The sequence below is a fragment of the Lates calcarifer genome, linkage group LG7_2 (genome assembly GCF_001640805.2).
Source record: "Lates calcarifer isolate ASB-BC8 linkage group LG7_2, TLL_Latcal_v3, whole genome shotgun sequence".
NCBI classification, from domain to species: domain Eukaryota; kingdom Metazoa; phylum Chordata; class Actinopteri; family Centropomidae; genus Lates; species Lates calcarifer.
In genome coordinates, this window is record NC_066854.1 from 2,772,071 (window position 1) to 2,792,942 (window position 20,872).

The 20,872-nt window shown below is 40.4% G+C and overlaps 2 protein-coding genes across 8 annotated transcripts in view; one reads left to right on the forward strand and one right to left on the reverse strand.

The window, feature by feature from the left end:
- Positions 1–11,950, forward strand: part of LOC108873070 (inactive dipeptidyl peptidase 10) — a 57,474-nt gene extending 45,524 nt beyond the window's left edge. For 5 of the 7 annotated variants that reach the window (XM_018661153.2, XM_018661156.2, XM_018661157.2 and 2 more), the window contains 12 exons: positions 301–348; positions 1,713–1,811; positions 2,040–2,109; positions 2,934–3,062; positions 3,222–3,287; positions 4,004–4,058; positions 4,702–4,801; positions 5,260–5,318; positions 6,688–6,759; positions 7,160–7,232; positions 7,450–7,523; positions 8,538–11,093. In XM_018661153.2, the coding sequence (XP_018516669.1) occupies positions 301–348; positions 1,713–1,811; positions 2,040–2,109; positions 2,934–3,062; positions 3,222–3,287; positions 4,004–4,058; positions 4,702–4,801; positions 5,260–5,318; positions 6,688–6,759; positions 7,160–7,232; positions 7,450–7,523; positions 8,538–8,669 (977 nt within the window). In that variant the 3' untranslated portion in view covers positions 8,670–11,093. Of the gene's footprint in view, positions 1–300; positions 349–1,712; positions 1,812–2,039; positions 2,110–2,933; positions 3,063–3,221; positions 3,288–4,003; positions 4,059–4,701; positions 4,802–5,259; positions 5,319–6,687; positions 6,760–7,159; positions 7,233–7,449; positions 7,524–8,537; positions 11,094–11,764 lie in introns of those variants that run through there. The other 2 variants (XM_018661155.2, XM_018661158.2) reach the window with 2 other exon arrangements.
- Positions 11,951–14,183: 2,233 nt separating this feature from the next.
- On the reverse strand, positions 14,184–20,525 carry LOC108873086 (tubulin alpha-1C chain). The gene is made up of 4 exons (XM_018661209.2): positions 20,382–20,525; positions 16,612–16,834; positions 15,779–15,927; positions 14,184–15,448 (listed from the first exon to the last, which is right to left on the reverse strand). The coding sequence occupies exons 1-4, from the start codon at positions 20,382–20,384 to the stop codon at positions 14,474–14,476; spliced, it is 1,350 nt and encodes a 449-aa protein (XP_018516725.1). The 5' UTR covers positions 20,385–20,525; the 3' UTR covers positions 14,184–14,473.
- Between the last annotated feature and the right edge of the window lie 347 nt (positions 20,526–20,872).

The following is a 20,872-nucleotide window of genomic DNA, read 5'->3' on the forward strand; positions in this document are numbered from 1 at the left end:
ATTATTTAAGCGTTCAGGGACAAATACCTACAGGAGGTTGAGCTGTTTTTATGATGGGAGACACAACAACAACATTGCAATTCATACTCTGTTACACAAGACATAAAAAGACGTTTAGAAAAGACATGAATGAGACACAAAGCAACATGTTTTAAATTGAAAAGTTGGAGGTTTTCTGTGAGGTTGCTCCTCTGGGTTTAGTTCTGACTCAATATTTAATCTCTTAACAGCCATAACAGGATGATTTATCAGCTCCTGTCGCATCCATAAAAAAATCAACAAACATATTTTCCATTGCAGGCCCTGGAGTTCCAGCTGTGCTGCTTCTAAGTTTTGAAGATGTGGACTGTGAGTAGTCTTTATTATATTTATCAGATGGAACCAGTCTGTGTTGAGGGGATGTTTGTGTGGGTAGATGTGGTGTTGTTTTTTTTTTCCTCACGTCTGCTCTGAAATGGAAAATCGTTTGCAGCAATTAAGTGGCATTATCTCATTTGTATGAAAACATTAGCAGCTGTTGGATTTGACGCTGCGCCAGACTACATTGATAATTTGTACATTTCAAGATGTTTAATGTGTTTATTATCACACTTTAAATGGCCGCCATTCATCTCAATAAAATAGCTAATAGTTGGTGCATTCTTACAAACAGTGAAAAGATGTAAAATTGCTGATTCATTTGATGAAATATAAGTTTCTATTCATGTAATGTAATACTGAGCTACAAGGTGATGCAGGAAGACCCTGAGATACTGAAAAGTATTATTCTTTAATGGTACAAGTATAGGAAACCTGCCTACCATGTGGATTAGTGGTTATAAAATAAAAATGCAACAATGTCCATCCATTGCTGTGGCTTCTGCAGCTCTGAATATTTTATGTGAACTGTTGCCTGCAGTATATTGTCTTTATTTCTGCATGACCTCACAGTTCACCTTTACTGCTCTGCCAAGAGGACACATAAATATATAAGAGTTAGAGATGTCTTCCAATGTACTGATTCACATGAGCTGGACATGCTAGAGCAAATGTAAGAATTGAGCTTCCTAATTTAAACATAGTGTACATGTACAAAATGTTATACAAAATATTAACTCCTTTCTACAGTGTCCTCTGGTGTGTGGAGGCCGGCGTCTACACTTTGTTTCCATGTGAAACAAGATGCTCGTTAACCAAAACTAATGGCATTATCATACAAATCTCAGTCTCAGAATTATGAGCAAATTAAAAGATACAAGTACGTGAAAAGTTTTCATGTGCTACTTTTTTCCCGTTGTAGTTAATAACAGTGTCTTCCAGTGCCCACTCCATTTTTAATTACAACTAAGAGCTCCATGTGTAATTGAAGAGCCATTTTAAAGGAAACTCTTTGCAACAAGGAAACGGAAGAGTTTTCACCCTGAGTATAAGCTGATAAAACATTTCACTAGTAGCTGTTTGGATGAAAATCACTTTAAAATATAGAATAAATAAGTAATCCTAGCCACCTTTGAAAGCCAAAGGTGGGCGTTTTTCCTCCAAAGGCCACATGGTGCAACAATTATCCCACTCCACACTTGATGATTGAGGAATATATAATCACAGATTTTTGAGCTGTCCTGTACCTTTAAGGCACAGCTTGGTCTTTTTAGTCTACGGTGAAGTTTCATTTCAGGCTAATAAATAGCTATTCCCTTCACTCAGATAAATAAATGTGATTTCTTACTTCACAGCGTTTTTCATCTTGGAGAACAACCTCCCCCTGCGGTCTGCGCTGGAGACTAAAAGGACGATTCAGACTGATATCCGGATGATCACTAATGACAACTTTGGTACAAATTATCTGCATTTAACAGCTGTGCTCGTGTGTGATCTTCATGAGATAATTGAGCCACTCAGAGGGCGAATGACATGATATTGTATGTGTTTGCACCTGTCTGTCCTCGGTGTGTTTGCCGTCTGCTTGGCTGCCGTCCCGACCTCTTTTATTTCATTTTTTTCCTCCCTCTCTCTCTCGGTCACCTCTCCTTCAGCTAATGTTTCTCTCTGCTCTCTCACAGAGCTGCCTCTGAAGCTCATCTATCCTCCTGACTTCTCCGAGTCCTACCTCTACGGCCTTCTCCTTATTGTGTAAGCCTATTCCACTTTGATTACATTTACATTTTTTTCATTTACACTTAGTGCAGCACTGCCGGCTTCAAAGGCCAAATTCAGTTAAGGACAGCTCAAAGTGAGGCGCTTCATTCCTCTCTACCTGCAGGCTGTCAAACACATTTTTATATATCAACAGTGTTAATAAATGAAACTAAAAGGGATGTTAGATGAGAAAATGTAAATTTAGCATAAAATTTCACATCGTAGCTCCAATTTTAATGTCCTGCAATCCTTTTTGTATGCACACAATGAAAGGCTTGTCTTCCTTTTCTGTGTTCTTTGAGGTCAAACTGGTGTAACATCATAAATCTTTGCATCACTGTAAAACTAGCACATAAGCATCTTAGCATTTTCTATTATTTCTCTTTGGTTTGGGGCTGTTTTTCAAGTTTTAATGCTTTAATGCTACAGCAGACAATAATTTTTTTAGACCATTGTCTGCCTCTGACTTTGTATGTTGGAGCAAATCCCTGCAGCCAATTGTGGAAATTCTGAAACCAGAAGAGTGGAGGCTGTTATTATGGAAGCCCATTGCTGCCAATTTGATGGGGAAAAAAAGATCCTGCAAGTCATTCTGATGAGAAGCTTTCTCAAAGTTTCCATTCATTATAAATGCAGATTAATGCAGATTAAACCCGGCACGTAAAGGCCTTAATACTGTAGAAAGTATTCCCTGAACCAGAAGCAGAAAAACATGACGTGTGTGCTCAGATTTACTGTATACAAACTAATAAACATGAATTAACAGTTAGCAAAAAGGCAGTAAAATAAAAAACTTCTGTTGTGGTTTGTCTTGACAGCGGCAGCTCTCTGGGCGATCAGATGGTGACAGAGGAGTTCAGGTTGGACTGGGACTCGGTACTGGTGGAAACCGGGCAGGTCATTGTGGCACGACTCGATGGCAGAGGGTCGGGGTTCAGAGGTCAAAGGTAACGTACATTCCTATAAATAGTGTAGGTTTAGAAGGCTTGAGGGTTCAGTTTTTTCTGCTACAAAGGAAACACTCCAGGTTAGACTTTGTACCACACTTGAGGTCTCAGTTAATCCTCCCGGACCTCGTGATCCGTCTCTTTGTTGTCACTTCACAGGGTTTTACAGCAGGTTCACCTGAGGCTCGGCACAGTGGACGCAGAGGACCAGATAGCCGCTCTCGAGTAAGTAACACATCACATGCCTTCGCAACCTTTCCTCCTGTCTCTCTCTTTGTATAATTTCAAGCGTCTGGTTGGCACAAATGATGTCTCTCTGATTTCTATTCATTTGCAAAGACAGAGTTTTGAACGTGTTTTGCTGCGACCGCCTGTGAAGCTCATTAGAATTTCAGAGACGCCTTCTTTTGTGTTGTATTGTGGGAAAAATGCAGCACAGACAGAGGAGGGTTTCATTAATGCAGCATCCAACATCATGAAAGGATAAACAACATCAACAAAAAGAAAAACATCAGGAAAAAAAACAATTTTAAAACAGAGAGAGCCCGGCGTAATAAAAAATATTTCTATTTGCTCATGTTCTTCATCTTCTATGTTAGTAAACTGAATATTTTTGGTTTTGAAAGGCGTTTTTTTAAATATAAAAACACAGCAGCTGGTTCCCTTCTACCTGGTTTTCTCCTTTCTTTTCTCAGCAATTCTCTTTCACATGATCAGTGGAGGCATCACAGGATTATTGTCAGTAATTGCCTGTGGCTCCGACCTTTGACCTCTTTACTGTTGGTCACTTGGTCATCTGTGAATTGAAAGCTTTCTCAGTGAAATCTCACTCACATTAGAGCTTCGGCCGAGGGTGTGACATGAACACAAAGACAACCAACGTAATTAAAGCCTCTTTAATTACAAATTAAATTTAAAATGTTTTCCCCCGTGTTCTTCAGGTATCTGGTGAAGCTGCCGTTCATCGATCGCACTCGTGTCGGAGTCTTCGGAGAGGTTCGTCTGTCAGCCTGTGAATTAATCAGACCTTTCACCCTGAGTTTTTCAGCCGACTGAATAAATCTGTGTTGGCTGTGTGGCTAAAATGCTCAATGAGGCTGAACTTAAATTATCTGACTAGTTGTTAACATACACAGAATAATTTGTGAGGCCATTCGTATTGACACGTGAACTCTAGGAATATTCATAAGCCTGTTTTAAGATTTGATCATTATCATGGGATTCATGAAGCAATATTCATCTCATTTCCATACAAACTTGGTTAACTTTCCCGTCTAGTCTTGAGTAATGGTAATAATTTAAGTCATATATTGTATATTTTTAGTGTAGTGGCCCATTTCTGTGTGATAAAAAAGTCATTATCATGAGAAATGCCATCAAAATAATGACTTAGTATCGTAAAATAAAGTCATACTTTGAGAAAAAAAAACATTATTTTGAGAGTTCTTGATATGCTGAGATGCTAAGTTGTTATTTTGAGATACCATGTCATTATTTTGAGAGTTTCTCATTATAATTACATTCTCTTTTCTTTAAATTGTGACAAAAATGTGTGTGGAGATATTTTTAAATATTTAGCCTTCAGCCTTCAAAAACGACTCACAGTGCAAATGGAACTAGTTTAATGTCTCTCCATCAGGACTACGGCGGCTTCCTCATGCTGATGATGCTGAAGTCGACGGAGAGGCTGATCAGATGTGCTGCAACTCAGGCTCCTGTCATTGACTGGTCTATGTACGGTGAGCACAAATTACACTTTTCACATCCTCGTCTTCTTTAATGCTCACCGCAGGGATACAGAAATATTTATTACCTCTGCTGCTGCAGCGCTGAATCTCGTCATTTCCTCACTCACCATGTCTTTATTCTGCATGTATTGTCTAGGTAATGTGACTTTAATTATTCTTAGGTCCTGCTTTTGGGAATTCATTCTTATTGAATTATAGGATGAAAAGCTTTCATTTCTGGGGCCTTCTTTTTGAAGCTGAAAACAGACATTTTAAACACAGCATGCATACTGTGTGGGATTCTTTTATGCTGTCAAACATGTAAAATCTCTGTCTATATTTGTTAAAAGTATAAAAAGGAAACCCTTCTGTTGTTGACCGTAGCTCCAACACTCATCTTTCCTAAAGCTCCACTTCTTTCTAATTCTACTTACGTAACGTCTTTGTTTTCTGCTCTTTCTCTCTTTCAGCCTCGGCATTTTCTGAGAGATACTTAGGCTCGCCTTCAACTGAGGAGAACAGATACCAAGTGAGCTGCTTCTACCGGCCATCCATCTGTTGCTGGGCCTGGTTTTATTTAATTTTTTTATGCACTGAATCTTATGTTTCTCCAATAAACAGATGCAAACTGTTCAGTGCAGAAACACCCATACCTCAGCATAACCCTCAAAAACTCTAATCTGACACAGCTTCACTCCCATAAAAACAAATTGTCAATTGAAAAGTCAGCCCCCCCCCCCCCCCCCCCCCCTCCAAAAAAGAAGTTATAGTTTCTGAATCAATAACCAAAAAAAAAAAAAAACAAATAACAAAAAAACACACAGCAGCTTTCATAGGTGATGAAAAATGATGGGGCAAACAATGAGTTTGGACAGATTCTCAATTTGGTGTTCTGCTGCTGAATTCCCTGTTTGTACGTGCTGTCAGTTTGTGTAGCCGTGTTTACTCAGCAGAGCAAGTCCAATTCTACCTGTTGTCTTTGACTCCTGCTGCTTTCATGTTTGGTAATCCTCTCAGAAAGATGCTTTAGATCCTGAGAGTGTGCTCTTGACCAGGGACCTTTCCTTCACTATAAAACACACTGCAGGGGATAAGCTAGCAGTTAGCATTAACCACTCCATGTGAAATCCATTTACTTATACCAGCTGTTTGGTTTATTTATTTATTTATTTCAGATTCCTTCTAAAGTGAGTTTGTAACAATGTTCTTTAAATCTTTTTTTTGTAAGATAGAAGTCATACAGCTTTCTAAAGCAGGCCCCACACACACGTCTTAATGAAAATTTGTTTTGCTTTGGTTCATGTCACAAACAAAACCGTCTCCTATAAAGAATAAAGACAAAAATGTGGCCACCAGCGTTTTAGGCAACGCTCCAAATCTTGTCTGTTGGAACAGCGAGGAAAAGAAAAACACACAATTGTGAAAAATAGGAAAATGCCAGAGGTGCAGGCTAAAAAAACACAAAAAGAAACAACACAATTGTCCTCCAAATGAAGGTTGCAGTCAAAGTGTGTTTTTCTTCCTAAGTGGGTTGGCTTTAACTGGGCCAGAGGACGCTATTTATATGACTCTCACAGCAGGGGATGGGGAGGTGGGGCGGTCTGCTTTAAATGACATCCAAAGATGGGAAATGTAGCACGATCTGATCAGACAATAATCGGCAGGACATCATCACTCATCCCGTCCTCGGAGACTTAAAGAGACACAGGGAAAGAAATGGGTTATGAAATGTGTGGGTGCTGATGTGCGGCAACCGACTGTGGCCAGAAAATCGTCCTGTTTGAATTCCAGCTGGGAAAAAACTGAATGATGGCAGTGAGAGACAGAGATATCCTCGACTGTAACAGCCACACTCCCTGAAGCAGTACATCTAAATGCAATCTGGCTTCTTGTTTCAGAGGAAAATACATGATACTCTGCACTTATGTGAGCTGGATGCCAGGGTTTCCAGGGATCAACAGAAGTTCCAGGTTTTAGGACTCATTCCTGCACCACTCTGTAAAACGACATGTATATATGTATCATTCATCACTGTATTCTGCAACAAGCCCTTTGTCATGTTTCAGTAATGTGATAGCATTAGTCATTTAATGCCTCTGTAGCTACATGGATATAAAGTAGTGTAAGCAATGTGTAACTTACACATTGATGCTCACATAGACCTTGTTTACTTTAATGTTCATACTTAAACTTACATTTTTCTGATAACTCTCAGATGCTGAATGATAGATTGTAACTGTAATAGAGCATCACCTGACAGCTTCTTCTATCACTGCTCATTGAGGTCTTCTCATGTGCTTCTGCCTTTGAAATCCAAATGAGCCTTTGTGATGTTAAGTTTAAATAATGTGCCTTTATCTGTGTGTCCAGGTGTCCAAAGTCCTGCCCAACATGAAAGGTCTGCAGGGAGGAACGCTGTTTCTGGCTCACGGGACGGCTGACGGTACAAACTCTATTTTCCTGACAGCTTTCATTGTAAAATACTACATAAGATGTTTCATAGTGATCCATAATATGTGTCATAAAGGCAGGCCTGAGTCTCCTCAGTCGGCTTCTGAAATGAGCCTCTCCGCGAAGCAGCGCATTAAAACTTGACCTTTCACCCAGCTGTGGAATTAACCCCGCAGACACTTATTTGCATGTCTTGTTTTTCTCCACAGCGAACGTTCACTTCCAGCACTCGGCAGAGCTCATCAAGCACTTAATAAAGATCGGAGCCAACTACACTATGCAGGTAAATACTGCACTCAGCTGGAATAAAAACAACTTCAGCTGGGGCTGGAGATGAAATAAAATCAAGTAAATAAAGCAGGTTTCACAAAATCACTGCTTCAATCACTAATATTTATTAAATTGGGGTCTAGAGTTCTAGTCTGTTCAGAGGAGGGTCCAAAATCCTGAAATACAATCATGATACTTGAAAAATGCTGTTCTAAACTGCATTGCAAAAACTGGATTTTTAAGATACTATCAGAAAATAACCTCTAAACAAAGACCTTTCCAGTTTACTGCTGACCTTTCTCTTCCATTGAGGGTTATTCACTGGACTTTGGCTGCTTAAATTTCAATAAACACTGGAAAAATTGGTGTTTTCCAAAAAAGTTGTATTTCAAGTAAAGTTCTGTGAATTTGAACAGTGTTTGGCTGCACAGCATGAGCTCACAATGACTGACACACCTGTGAGTTACTGAGGTTTACAAGCATCCTGTCCTAAATTATTCATTAAGTATTGTAGATGCCAAACAGTGCCTCAAGTGTCTTTGTCTAAAGCAGAAATTAGGAATTCATCTGCATTATTATTATTATTTGCATGTCTTGTAGATCATCCAGACCATACCTGAATTTTTTTTCTGAATAATACCTGAAAAATGCTGTGCAAAAAAATCTAATATTTAAAAAAAGTTTAATTACACATAACTGACAGTTTCAAGCCTTAAATGAAGTGTTCAAAATCCATTTTACCGTCCCTCAGCTCATAAAATCTTATCTCACTCCTCGTTGAATTTCCTCAAAAACGTGACTGAAAATGAGAGTTATTCGTCTTAGTGACTGAAAAGTTGGTAGACTTTTCTTTGACAGAATCAAAGAATCTTAAACAAATACATGAATTTGACCAAAAAAAATCTCCACTTAAGGTCCGCTTACTTGCCCGTTGTGGGCATTTTCCAAACCGCTGAGTTTTTTTCATGACCTTGTGTGTTTTTATATCGTCTTTCTGTCGTCCACTCCTCATGTTTTCTTGTTCCAGATTTATCCAGACGAGGGACACTTCCTGTCAAAACGCAGCCGGATTCAGCTGACTCACTCCCTCCTCGGTTATTTCAGAGGATGTCTGCTCGATGCGTCATCGTTACTCGACCAACAACGTGACGAAGAGTGAGAGCGTTGTTACTGGACCGTGTTCGACAACCATGTGTGAGCGTTTGTGCCCCTGGTAGACTGACATGAATGTGTGTGTGTGTGTGTGTGTGTGTTTTATACCTGTAGCACAATGTTTGATGGACAAAACAAGCTTCTCCTCAACATATCAAACTAGTGTCCATCGCTCATCACATCAGTAGAATAGAGCTCTGACAGTCAGCTCAAATGTCAAGTATCATGATGCAGTTTTCACCTGTAGGGGGCGCTAGGTAGCAAACAGTCCAACAGAGATTAGAGAGGTTATTGGCTCTTTTCTCCCTGACAGGACAGAGGAAATATTTCTCTGTAACACTAAATATTCCTGATTAAATTAAGTTAACGATTGAACAAAAGCATCCTTAACTAAAACTTTATTTGTTTTACACCTTTTATGCAGTGCTTTACAGATGACTGCAAACAATAAAACAATGTGAGATAAAAACCCTATAAAATAGAAAAAGGCCCCGTTGCTCATAGTGATAATAAGGTTAATGTAAAAGGTTGGCTCATGGCCGAGCAGGAAACAAACATATTTTCTCATATTTCTCACCTCGTCTTCAGTGCAGCAAGGTATTTTACATTTTACAGCTCATTTCACAAAGTTTGGTGAAACCTGGCTGCCTCTGTTAACTACACTTGGTATTCTGCCACAGTCAGTGTTTGGTAAAATGCTCTGTTGACGGACTGAAACCACCTGTCAGTATCTGGTTTTTCGTCTAGTATTAAATGGATTTTTTTAGCAGCCCATTATATCGATTTACAAGCTCTTTCTCTAAGTATGGAAAATTTTTGTTTTGATGCAAATTGCACCAATCTGGTCTGTCAGTGGGTGTTAAAATGCACTCCCACTAGAAAAAGATATTTGTTTTAGAGAGTGAAAAAACCTGACATCTGTGGCATATTGTCAGTTTTATGACACCTCTAAATCCTCTTTACGATCATATCAGCATTCTGAAACTGATTAACATCATAGTCCAACATCAACCAAAAAACAGACTTATGTCAGTTCATCATGATACAGCCTCTTAGAAATGTCATGTCAGTCAAATTTGTAGAGTTATTTGTCCTTTAGACAGCAATAGTGCTAAGTCGATGTACAGAATGGGATCTTTTTTAATTACAGTCTACTGTATCTCTTCGTTGGTATCAGTGTTTGAACTGGGATTTATTTATTTTTGTATTTATTTATTTCTAATAGTTGATATTTATCATTTCACAACCTTTTTTTTTACAAACACTTAAAATATAACTTAATATAAGATATACCTTTTTTCCTGAACATTTTTGTTATATATATATAGCAGGACTTCTATTGCCCTGGGTTTTGCCTGTCTGGCGACTTAAAGGCTTAAAGGAGTCCTACATGCAGTCTGAAATTAATATCTGCAATTTATGTATTAAATCAATTAAAATGTAAAACGTAAAAACTTAAATCTGTATTTAAATTACAGCAAATACTTTCCACAGAAAGATGCTTGAGCTAAATGTCAGTGAAAAATAAGATTGGAAAGCATTAGAAATCTGTAAAGGAAACACAGAAATGATCATTTTTAGAGTTACAATATGAAGTGTTTTTGTTATACTACTATTATTATCAAAATGACATAAACCAGTGTTGCTGTTAGTGTTCTAATTTATTCATTTGAATGATTTTTTGTTACTTGTTGATTGCGTCCTTGTCCCATTCAGACTTTGTTTCCTACACAGTTGCAAGATTTAAATGAGATTATTGATCAACAGCAAATGATTTAACATTATTTCACCACTCAGTAGCTCCTCATAGTCTGGGCTTTGTTCATGTTTTGGGATAAAGCCTCAGTAAAATAAACCAAACAGCATCATGGGAAAACAAATCTGCAGCAGTTTGCCATCTATTATATGTAACTGTTGCTGTGATGTGTTAATTAAGTGAGTTTTTTCTATGTTTTTATAATTTTTACTGGTCTGCAAAATGGTTTTAAATCACTTAATGTCCCTTTAATTCCTCAGCTGAGCGAAGTACTCACTGTATTTGGTAATAGTAACGATTTTTGGAATCAGACTTATTTCCTTATCTATTTCAAGTGCAATTGCTCTTCACTTTTCAGCCGAGTTCATCTGTTTCCATCTGGTTAAAATGTGTCTTTTTCCTGTACCAGTCAGTTTGGAAACACTCCCAGGTTATAGTGTTATCCATAAAGCGTCGCACTAAAAGGCATCATAAGTGTTATGGCAACAACAGAGCCCTGGAGCGCTCTTCACTGTGATTATGGGTATGAGAGTGATTCAGACGATTACTGTCGGCCGCACACAAGTGCCATTAATCACAGTGATGAATGTCCTCTGCTGCTGTCGTGGCTTTTAGACGAAAGAGCAGACGACTTGTGTTTGGTGTCTGGAGTTTAATTCCACCCCCTCCCCACCCCCCCAAAAAAGAAAAAACAGCTTTTAGAAAATAAGAGTGAAAACATGAGAGAAATAAAAACAGAAGTTGCCAGAGTTGGTATGAATCGTGGTGATAATCCCCAAACGCTACGGCTAGCAATCTGTTGCCATGCCAACGTCCTTGGTATCCGTGGATACAGCTACACTCTCATAATTCATTTAAAGGTGAAACATGGAGATCCTTTTTTTTTTTTTTTGACGTCTTGGACCAAGCAGCTGCTGATGCAACATCATCCCTCCCCACTGTCCGTGCTGTGTAACATCTGATGCCACACTGAGTCCAATTTAAAGTAACAGTATGTGAAGTCATGGTTATTGTCTCTGTTGGGGTTTGTAATGTGAGTTTAACTTGATTTTTCTCCTGGGGGAGGGGAGGGAGGAGGGGGTGTTGTGAATGTGGGATGAATAAAGAGAAGCTTACTGTATTTTTTGGCTGTTTTATTATTAAAGAACAATGAACGAGCCGTGTTCGAGTCGTATTTTGCGGTTGAGGAGTTCGTGAAAAGCAGCGACTTTATATATTCATCCTTTTTCTTTGTGTCTTTTTTACAGTTCACCTTCTTTTAAGTGTATATGTTTGTTAAAGTAGATGGTAAAACTTTCCAAAAAGGCTACAAATATCATTATTATCATTGTCTTCTTGTCCCGCAGGTGTCCCCCTGTGTTTGCCACCCACTCCCACTCACCTGTTTCCAGTCCCCCAATCAGCCCCAGCAGCTCCATACTGGTAACTTCCACTCAGATCCTCACTTCACCTGAATGTTTGTGCATCAGCTTCTGTTTTCCCTGCACTGCTCCTTCATTCTCTTTCCCTGTTCAGAATTTCAGGCCAGTGTTGACAGAAAACTGTCAGGGAATCTAAATAATAACACAAAAAGTTTTAAGAAAAGATAATTACATTAACTGAATCTGAAAACACAGATTACAGACACAGTAAACCTTGTTTCAATTCAGCCTACCTACCTGAAAACTGAGCTTTTACATGCACCATCCTCCCTTTCCTCCATTGTAGATATTTGCTGTTGCCAGTGAAGTCCTGAACTCATGAACTCTTTGGACCCTGAGGTGAATAAAGCTAAGAAAAAAACAGAAAAATCCATTGATAATGATGATAAAGAATCATAATAAAACGTTTTATATTTCTTCCAGTTAGTGTTACTGTTAGTCCCTGAGTGCAGGAGGCTCCAGACGCTGCATGAGGACCAGGACAGCACATTTAACCTGGACAGTGAGGTGTGTTTAATGAACAGGAAGTCGTTATTTTAAGACAAGCGACTACACAAACCAGGTGCTAGTTAGTGACATGGTGTAGTACTACTTGCACAAGTGTGGACAAGTGTTACAGTACTGGGATTACTTTTTTGGTGAAATGAGTAACGTAATGCGCTAGTTTTGCAATCCAAGCAATCATCAGTTAGTTGCAACAAAATGTAAATGCAATGCTTTTTCCATCCATTGCATCATTCAACAATCTGTCCTGACCCTGCTATGATTATACACTGATATTAGCACCTTTTAATTTCCTCTTGTCACACTGAGTAGGTGTGGCAGCATGTAAAACTGTCAGCAGTCTGAAAATGCAGCATGCACCCGCACTGAGAAGAAAACATAAGGGAAAAAATTGCTGTGCTTATGAAATATAAGGGGAAAAGAACATTTATCTCTCTCTCTCTGTCCTTCACGACCTTTATAAATCCCCTGTCCACACTGCCTAGGCTCTGCTCAAATTGAGCCTTAATTACATCAAAGCAATTACAGAGCCAGTATGAAGGCCTCCTCCGCTGAGGAAGGGAGGGAAAAGTCCACCAGCAACTTCAGAAACTGAGAGTTAAGACCTGAACAGGGAAATAAGTCTGTCTCTGGTGGTTCTGCTCAGAAAATCTACACAGTAGGAAAAGCCTTTTGTACATTTGTGACTGTAGCAAAAGAGAAATCCACCTTAGTTTTAAACAAGCTTTGCTTTACATCATTAGACTGAGGTCAGGGCTCTGCGCAGGCCAATCAGGTTCTTCCAGGCCAGTGGGAAAACTAATTCATGCAGTGTCATGTTGAAGCAGGAAAAAAAACCTTCCACAAGCTTTTGCCACAAAGATGGAGGCACTCCCTGGTTTAAAACTGTTATTCATCACTCATGGGCAGATTATGAGACAGTGGGTCCTGGTCAGTTTGCATCTGATAGCTTCTTTGTGGTCATTTTGCATTTCTGTAGTCATTTGTGTCACTTCAAACACCCACGATGCTGATGGCGGTGGGCCCTATGACTCCTCTGTGCCCCAGGGCCTCTGCCTGTTACGTTCATGTCTCCTCACTGGAAATAAGGGGCCTGCTGCCACAAAGAGCAAAAAACAGCCTCAGAGTTTTACGGAGGAACCACAGTTCCTGAATATGCACCAGACAGAGATCAGAGAGTGTGAACAGTCCACTTACACTGCATTAAGCAGACAGTAGATGTTACTATGCTGTGTTGTGTGCTTGGTCAGAGGGAGAGGAAGATGAGGAGACAGAGAGAGGACGGAGACAACAGGGATGACGACGCTAGCTGTTAGGTTACTTTAACAGAAGCACAAGGTGCAAACTGTCTTCACTGACAAAGATATAAAATGTCAAAGAACTTCAACATTTCACTGCTCTGGTTTTATTCTGATGGCTCAGGTTCCTTTAAAAGTAGCATCACACTGCCATCTTGTGGTGGAAAATGTGCAGCTCACCTAAATGTATTAACAGGGAAAAGCACCAAACCTCTGCTGGTTATCTACTAAATTCATGAGGAAACACACACCTGTTATGTCTGCAAGTAGACACAGAAGAAAAGAGTGTGTGGTTTTGTTGTTTACTTTGAATTTAAATCTGTGTAGGTTTCCAACTAACACTCAAACAATTAGTTGACTTAGAGACAAAATAAATTTTCAGTAATCATTTAAAAATGGCAAAGCAAAACTATTAATGATTGATGAACAATACCTGCAGGTTTATTTCTACCTGTTTCTAATAACTGTACTTATCAATTAATATGTGATAATTTTCAATCAATGCACTGTAAATCAAAGACTTCAAGGAATAATACTGTCAGTATGGTTTTGACCAAGAAGGCTTTATTTAGAAAAGAAGGTAAAGATATATTCTCTCCCACTGGAGAGTCATTTGTAAATAAAACCAAACACCATGGGATTGAGCTTGGACAAACTGCTGCTTGGCAGTGACATTAGTGTTTATTAGTCGTCTGCAAACCAGTTGTTAAACTGCAAATTAACACTCAGACTGTCTCTAGAGGAGACTGAACTCAGTGACTGCCGGACATTAAAATCACTTCTTGAGTAGATAAAACCTATTACAATCTGTGAATACTTTAACTTTTCTTTTTTAATACTCCTCTCCCTCTTCATCCTCTTCAAATGAGTCGATGCCGACCTCTTCGTAATCCTTCTCCAGGGCGGCCATGTCCTCTCTGGCCTCAGAGAACTCTCCCTCCTCCATCCCCTCTCCCACGTACCAGTGGACGAAGGCCCTCTTGGCGTACATCAGGTCGAACTTGTGGTCCAGTCGAGCCCAGGCCTCGGCGATGGCGGTGGTGTTGCTCAGCATGCACACGGCCCTCTGCACCTTGGCCAGGTCTCCTCCAGGAACCACAGTGGGAGGCTGGTAGTTGATGCCCACCTTGAAGCCTGTGGGACACCAGTCCACAAACTGGATGCTGCGCTTCGTCTTGATGGTGCTGATCGCCACGTTGACATCTTTGGGCACCACGTCTCCGCGGTACAGGAGGCAGCAGGCCATGTACTTGCCGTGACGAGGGTCGCACTTCACCATCTGATTGGCCGGCTCGAAGCAGGAGTTGGTGATTTCAGCCACAGTGAGCTGCTCATGATAGGCCTTCTCTGCAGAAATGACAGGGGCGTAGGTGGCCAGGGGGAAGTGGATACGAGGGTAGGGCACCAGGTTGGTCTGGAACTCTGTGAGGTCCACATTCAGGGCGCCGTCGAAGCGCAAGGAGGCAGTGATGGAGGAGACGATCTGGCTGATTAGGCGATTCAGGTTGGTGTAAGACGGACGCTCGATGTCCAAATTCCTGCGGCAGATGTCGTAGATGGCCTCGTTGTCCACCATGAAGGCGCAGTCCGAGTGCTCCAGGGTGGTGTGGGTGGTCAGGATGGAGTTGTAGGGCTCCACCACGGCCGTGGACACCTGAGGGGCCGGGTAGATGGCAAACTCTAGCTTTGACTTCTTGCCAAAGTCCACCGAGAGGCGCTCCATCAGCAGAGAGGTGAAGCCTGAGCCGGTTCCTCCTCCAAAGGAGTGGAAGACCAGGAAACCTTGGAGCCCTGTGCACTGGTCGGACTGAACGAGAATGGAAGAATTAACAATTTACAAATGCTGTAGTTTTAAAACAAACTACTAAACATCCATCTGGCTTTCAGTTCTAAATGGTAATTGACCTGCAGAATATCAAGAACTACTCAAAAACTGTACTGCTTTGTGAAAGAGGAGTATTTCCTTCCTCTTTCACTTAGTTTTCAGTCACAAAAGCAACAAATCACCCTGCACTCTAAATCAACAGCTGATGGGGTTTTCTCCACTTCAGACAGCACGATTAATGACATCTTCTGGATGCTGTTAAATTGTTTTTTCTGAATTTTAGCCCCCCTGAGGCTGCTGAAGTCTTCTTACCAGTTTGCGGATCCTGTCGAGAACGGAGTCGATGTGCTCTTTTCCAACAGTGTAATGACCACGGGCGTAGTTGTTGGCGGCGTCCTCCTTCCCCGAGATCAGCTGCTCAGGGTGGAAAAGCTGGCGGTACGTGCCTGTACGAACCTCATCTAAAGCATGGAGAAGAGAGGGCATGTTAATACTTTATGAGGGGGATTCATATACTCTTTCTGTGTATGTGTGTGGTGTTTCTTCTTCAAATCTAGGGTGTAAGGATAGAAATGTAAATCCCTCTTGATTTTTGCCGATATAGATAAAACTTGCTCGAGTTTTATGCAGACATTTAACTGACAACACTTAAAATACACAATGGTCTTTTTGAAAATGTCTAGAGTTGCTGAATTATGGATCATTTTATATCTACAAACCTTTATTTGACTGAGCTCCTGAAAGCTGAACAACCTGATTGGCTGATTTAAACTGAAGTGGGTGGAGGTACAATGAAACCTGAATTGCATGAAATGAACTTTGGTCAAAATATAAAGTCGTGTAAATGGCAACGCTTCAATTCACAATTTATTCACTGTTACGACATCCATTGTCTTGGAGCTGCTACTTCATATAAGTAATGATCAGCTAGATTAATCTTTATAGCCTTGTAGACCTTGTTGCTTCCCTCTCTCCAACCCTTTGAATTTTTGACTGTCCTTAAGTTACTCTTCCAGAAGAGCTTGTTCTGCCTTGTGGGGTTAAACTCAAACTGTTTCCATGTCTAAAACAAACAAGACTTGAGCTCCTAGGTAGGAATGTTTTCATCTAAAAGAATATGAAACAGGAGGTTTCTACTTCCTTACCAATCACAGTCGGCTCCAGGTCGACAAAGATGGCTCTGGGGACGTACTTCCCGGTGCCAGTCTCGCTGAAGAAGGTGGTGAAGGAGTCGTCATAGCCTCCAGAGGGCTTGTCGCTGGGCATGTGGCCGTCAGGCTGGATGCCATGCTCCAGGCAGTACAGCTCCCAGCAGGTGTTGCCCATCTGGACACCGGCCTGGCCAACGTGGATGGAGATACACTCGCGCTGTGGAAGGAAAAATGTAAGCTTTTTAGACTTTAAATGTTTATAATTTAACATTTCTCCATTAAATTCAATATGATTTAGCGTCTGACTGCAGATTAAGATTGGTTTCAACTGTCAAATGTCAAAACTATCACTGAAATCATCATGCAAATCAAAACACAACAGCATTTCAGAAGAAGAATAGGTCAAACCAATTTCCCTGGATAGCGTTATGCCAACATTTCTGCTTTTAAACCTGTCTTGACTGGCTAAAAATGAGCAGAGTCAAAGTGTTAAAATGGCTTTTACTTTCCAATCTCGTCCTGCAAACTTTGCTGAAAACTGTTAGATGTCCAAACATCCTTGCAAGCAGGGATGTGACACATCAAATCAGCAATCACCCATCTAAATAAGCAAGCAGCGGTGATTAACACAGACTTGTCAGATTGTCTGTAGAGGCCAAAGTGCTCCCACACCCTGCTGAAGTATTTCTAGTTGCTTATAAATTATGTGGGTGGTGGGGGAAGGGTGAAGGAGGGAGGCAGTGGGTGTATGCATGCTGAAGACTCAAACAAGTTTGGTCTCATCATCTGAAAGGAAAATTTGGCCTGAGGGGAGTTTTAGTCTGTCCTGTTTGGTTCACTGGCCTTTCAAAAGAAGATGAAAGTGATAGAAATGCAAATGTGTGAGACGAGCGAGCAGAAGGCAAAACCTAACCTCTAATTTTAGTGACATCACAACAAAGTAGGACCTGTTAAAAATGCAGGAATCAAGTTAATTTCTGCCATAATTTCTTCCACCGTGTGTTAACATTACTGCTGCAGTCTGTCAACAAAAGGCCAGCTGTCACCGGTAATATGAGAACACAACCTTGTCAAAATATCATCAGTGACACTTTGTGCCTGCTAAGAAAAGCAAACAGGCCTTTTTAATTTATGTATACTAAGTAATTTCTTGTTTACAAAGTAACTCAGAGGGAAAACTGCCATCTGTATCTGACCAGGACCTCTGACCTCATTTTTAAAGGGGCCAGTAGAGTATGTTGTTGTGAAATTCCTGTGATGTGTGTCCCTCTCTGAACCTATAGCCAAGCCTAAAAACATCTTGACAGGGCAGCTTGTTTTGTTTTTCCAGTTCAACATCTTTAGCAACACAAACAATCAGACTCCAACAATGTACAGCAGAACATGTCCTTTAAAACAGAGTGTGATAGTCTTTAGTATGTTGCACTTTTGACAAGATGAAGTGGAGTTAGTTGAGTTCCTATTGATTGTTCTTATAGAACAATGGACCTATTAGTATCATTTACCAATGATTCATAGATTAGTTATAGTAAGAACAACTTCTGGGTTGCGAGATTGTTGAAAATCCTCCTCTAGCACAACACTGTCCGAGCCTTTCCAGCTCTTTAATTCATTAGGGAGACTTTTCTAATGGGCTGTTTGACCTCTTCTGGAAAACAGCTGTAGGACATCTGGATGTTTATAAACTGCTCATTAAAAAATACAACTGCACACTTACTTGAGTAAAGATTGAATAAGTGCCTTTACAACATTGGAAACAATCTAAATTATTACAAAAGACAACCTTTGAAAAAATGAAATAAAATTAAGATTTGTCTTTAAAAAAGCAGGGATCAATACAATTTCCTTTATGAACTCTCTACTAGCCAAAGCTAATGGATAACGGTTGAAATATTACACCACCAGAAACTACAACTTAAAGTTTCACCAGTGAAAAACTGGACATTTTTTCAGCCCGGCTTTGGGCTTGTTATGAATTTTGATCCCATGACCTCCCCCTGCTCTCCCCCTCCCACAATGCTTGTGTTAAGGACAGAGGAGGGGGTCACTGTGACATGGGAGCTGCCAAGTATGGCGATGGTAGCCAGCTCAGCAGACGGCTATTTCGAGTGAGGCTTCACACAAACACACACACCCTAACCCACTGACCTGTTTGGACTCCCAGACTGCAGCTCATGTCATGGACAGAGTATGCTAAAGGAGTGATCCTAAAATAATCTGACCAACTTTCCTGAACATTTACAGTCTCCCTGCAAGATGTGACATACGACAAAATATTAGTACGCAGTATTGCTGTTTTGTGAGTCAGATAGTTTTGACATTTGGTGGCTGAATATGAGGAAAGTGGGAGTGGTGGCTTGTTTGCTTGCTGATGTTGCAACACACCACATCAGTTCATATTTACAAGACAAACAGCCTGTGAAATTTACACTTCCAGGCAAAAAGGGGGGCAGGGGGAGGGTATACTGAGTCATTATCTGCTCCTTGTATCTTGTCCTGATCGAAAGTACGTCACGTTTGACGTCAGGATCCCCAGCATGGGAGAGCAAACACAGAGGAGCATTGTGCTGTTAAAAATCAGAAAAAAATAATTTGGCCTTTCAAGGTTTCCTGAACGACACAGAAATGAAAAGATCATGTTTTAAAATGTGGGTTTCCAACCGGAGATGCCACAGGGGTTCCCACCGCACAGACCCAAACCACAAAATTAAAACATAATGTGAACAAACCAAATCTAGAGGCTGATGGTCTCCAGCTAGACTCATACTAACAACACTTTTTAAGGTGGAATTGCACCAATGAAGTGCTCTCCACACCTCCTCTCCTTTCATGTTGAATCCCAGCAGGAAGAGTCACCAGATCCTGAACCATTTGGGACTCTTCTTGCAGTCAACCATTTTTATTATTCACTTCTGTTTTCCTGTTCTTTCCAAATTGACCTGCAATCATTACAACACGCTCGCCGTTTGTGTTACACAGGAAGTCAAAAGGGAAGCGTCAGCGCCCTGAATGAACTTAAGACTCATTGTGAGCTTGTAAAAATGTTGATCCAAGGCTTCAAGGATTTATGTCATGTGCCTCACCTCATGTTAAACAGCAGAAATATGTGTTAGTACATATTGTTCAGATTTTTTTTGTATTTGAAAGCTGTGTTTCTTTGACTTTAACACATTTAAAAGTCCCACAAGCAGCAGCTTCAGGTCTGCAGGAATGCAGCAGCTTATCAGCTCGGTGGTGAGCGGCAGAAATAGAAATGTAAAATACACACGAGTGGCTGCTGGAAGCCACATCAGCATTCCCAACCAGGCGGGCAAACAATCACGCCCTCCTGACAGACGGTCCTCCGGTCCCCATATGGAAACAGTTAACCTTTACTGGAGCTGGAGCCACATGCCTGGTAGCATATTTCCACTGCCTGACTTTATGTTTTTAACTATTTTAAACACACAAAGCCTGTGTTTTATGTGCTGTAGCAATGCCAAAATGTTTTTCAGAAGCAGCCTGGGGGCCATTAAAGTAGAAACAATAGACAAAGCTTAAGTTTGTAGCAAAGTTTGGGAGGAATGTCTGCAGCTACAAGAGGAAAACTACGATTATTATTATTATTAAAGTGTTTTCTGAAGCATAAGTCTGATATGAATCATGATTTTCACCCGTAGCTCATAAAATGCTGCAAATCTAGCTTTTTAAAAATGTTACACAACAAAAAATCCCACGTTACTTGTTAATAATAGTAATAATAGTAATCATGACTGACTACTCACCATTCTGCTGTTTTCTTTGTCCTTTTAGGAGAAGAAGTTGAAACCTGTGGGTTCTCACAGTGCACCTATAATGAGATCTCTGTGAGTGAAGTCCCATCAGTGTGTCACACACACACTTTTATAGCTACTACAGGGGGCGGAGAAGAAGAGGTGGAGCCATTAACAGCTGCAACTTTCTTCTTTTAAAATCCCTTTTTTTTCTAAGAGGGAAAGAAGACTTCCTGTTTGGCCTTTTCAGAATAAAAGGAACTCATAAAGCTTCCAGCTGTGGAAAGTAAGTACATTTACTACAGTAACTACAAGCATCTTACACTACATTTATCTGACAGATTAAGATTATACAAACAAAAATGTGATGCTTTGTTACAGGTTAAATAGGCTCGATGCTTGAGGAAGTATTTTGAATTTACTTCCAAGCTGCTGTTTTCAGCATCAAGTGGGAACTCTTTCTCTTACTGTAGTAAAGCACAGGTAACTTGAAACAAACAGAC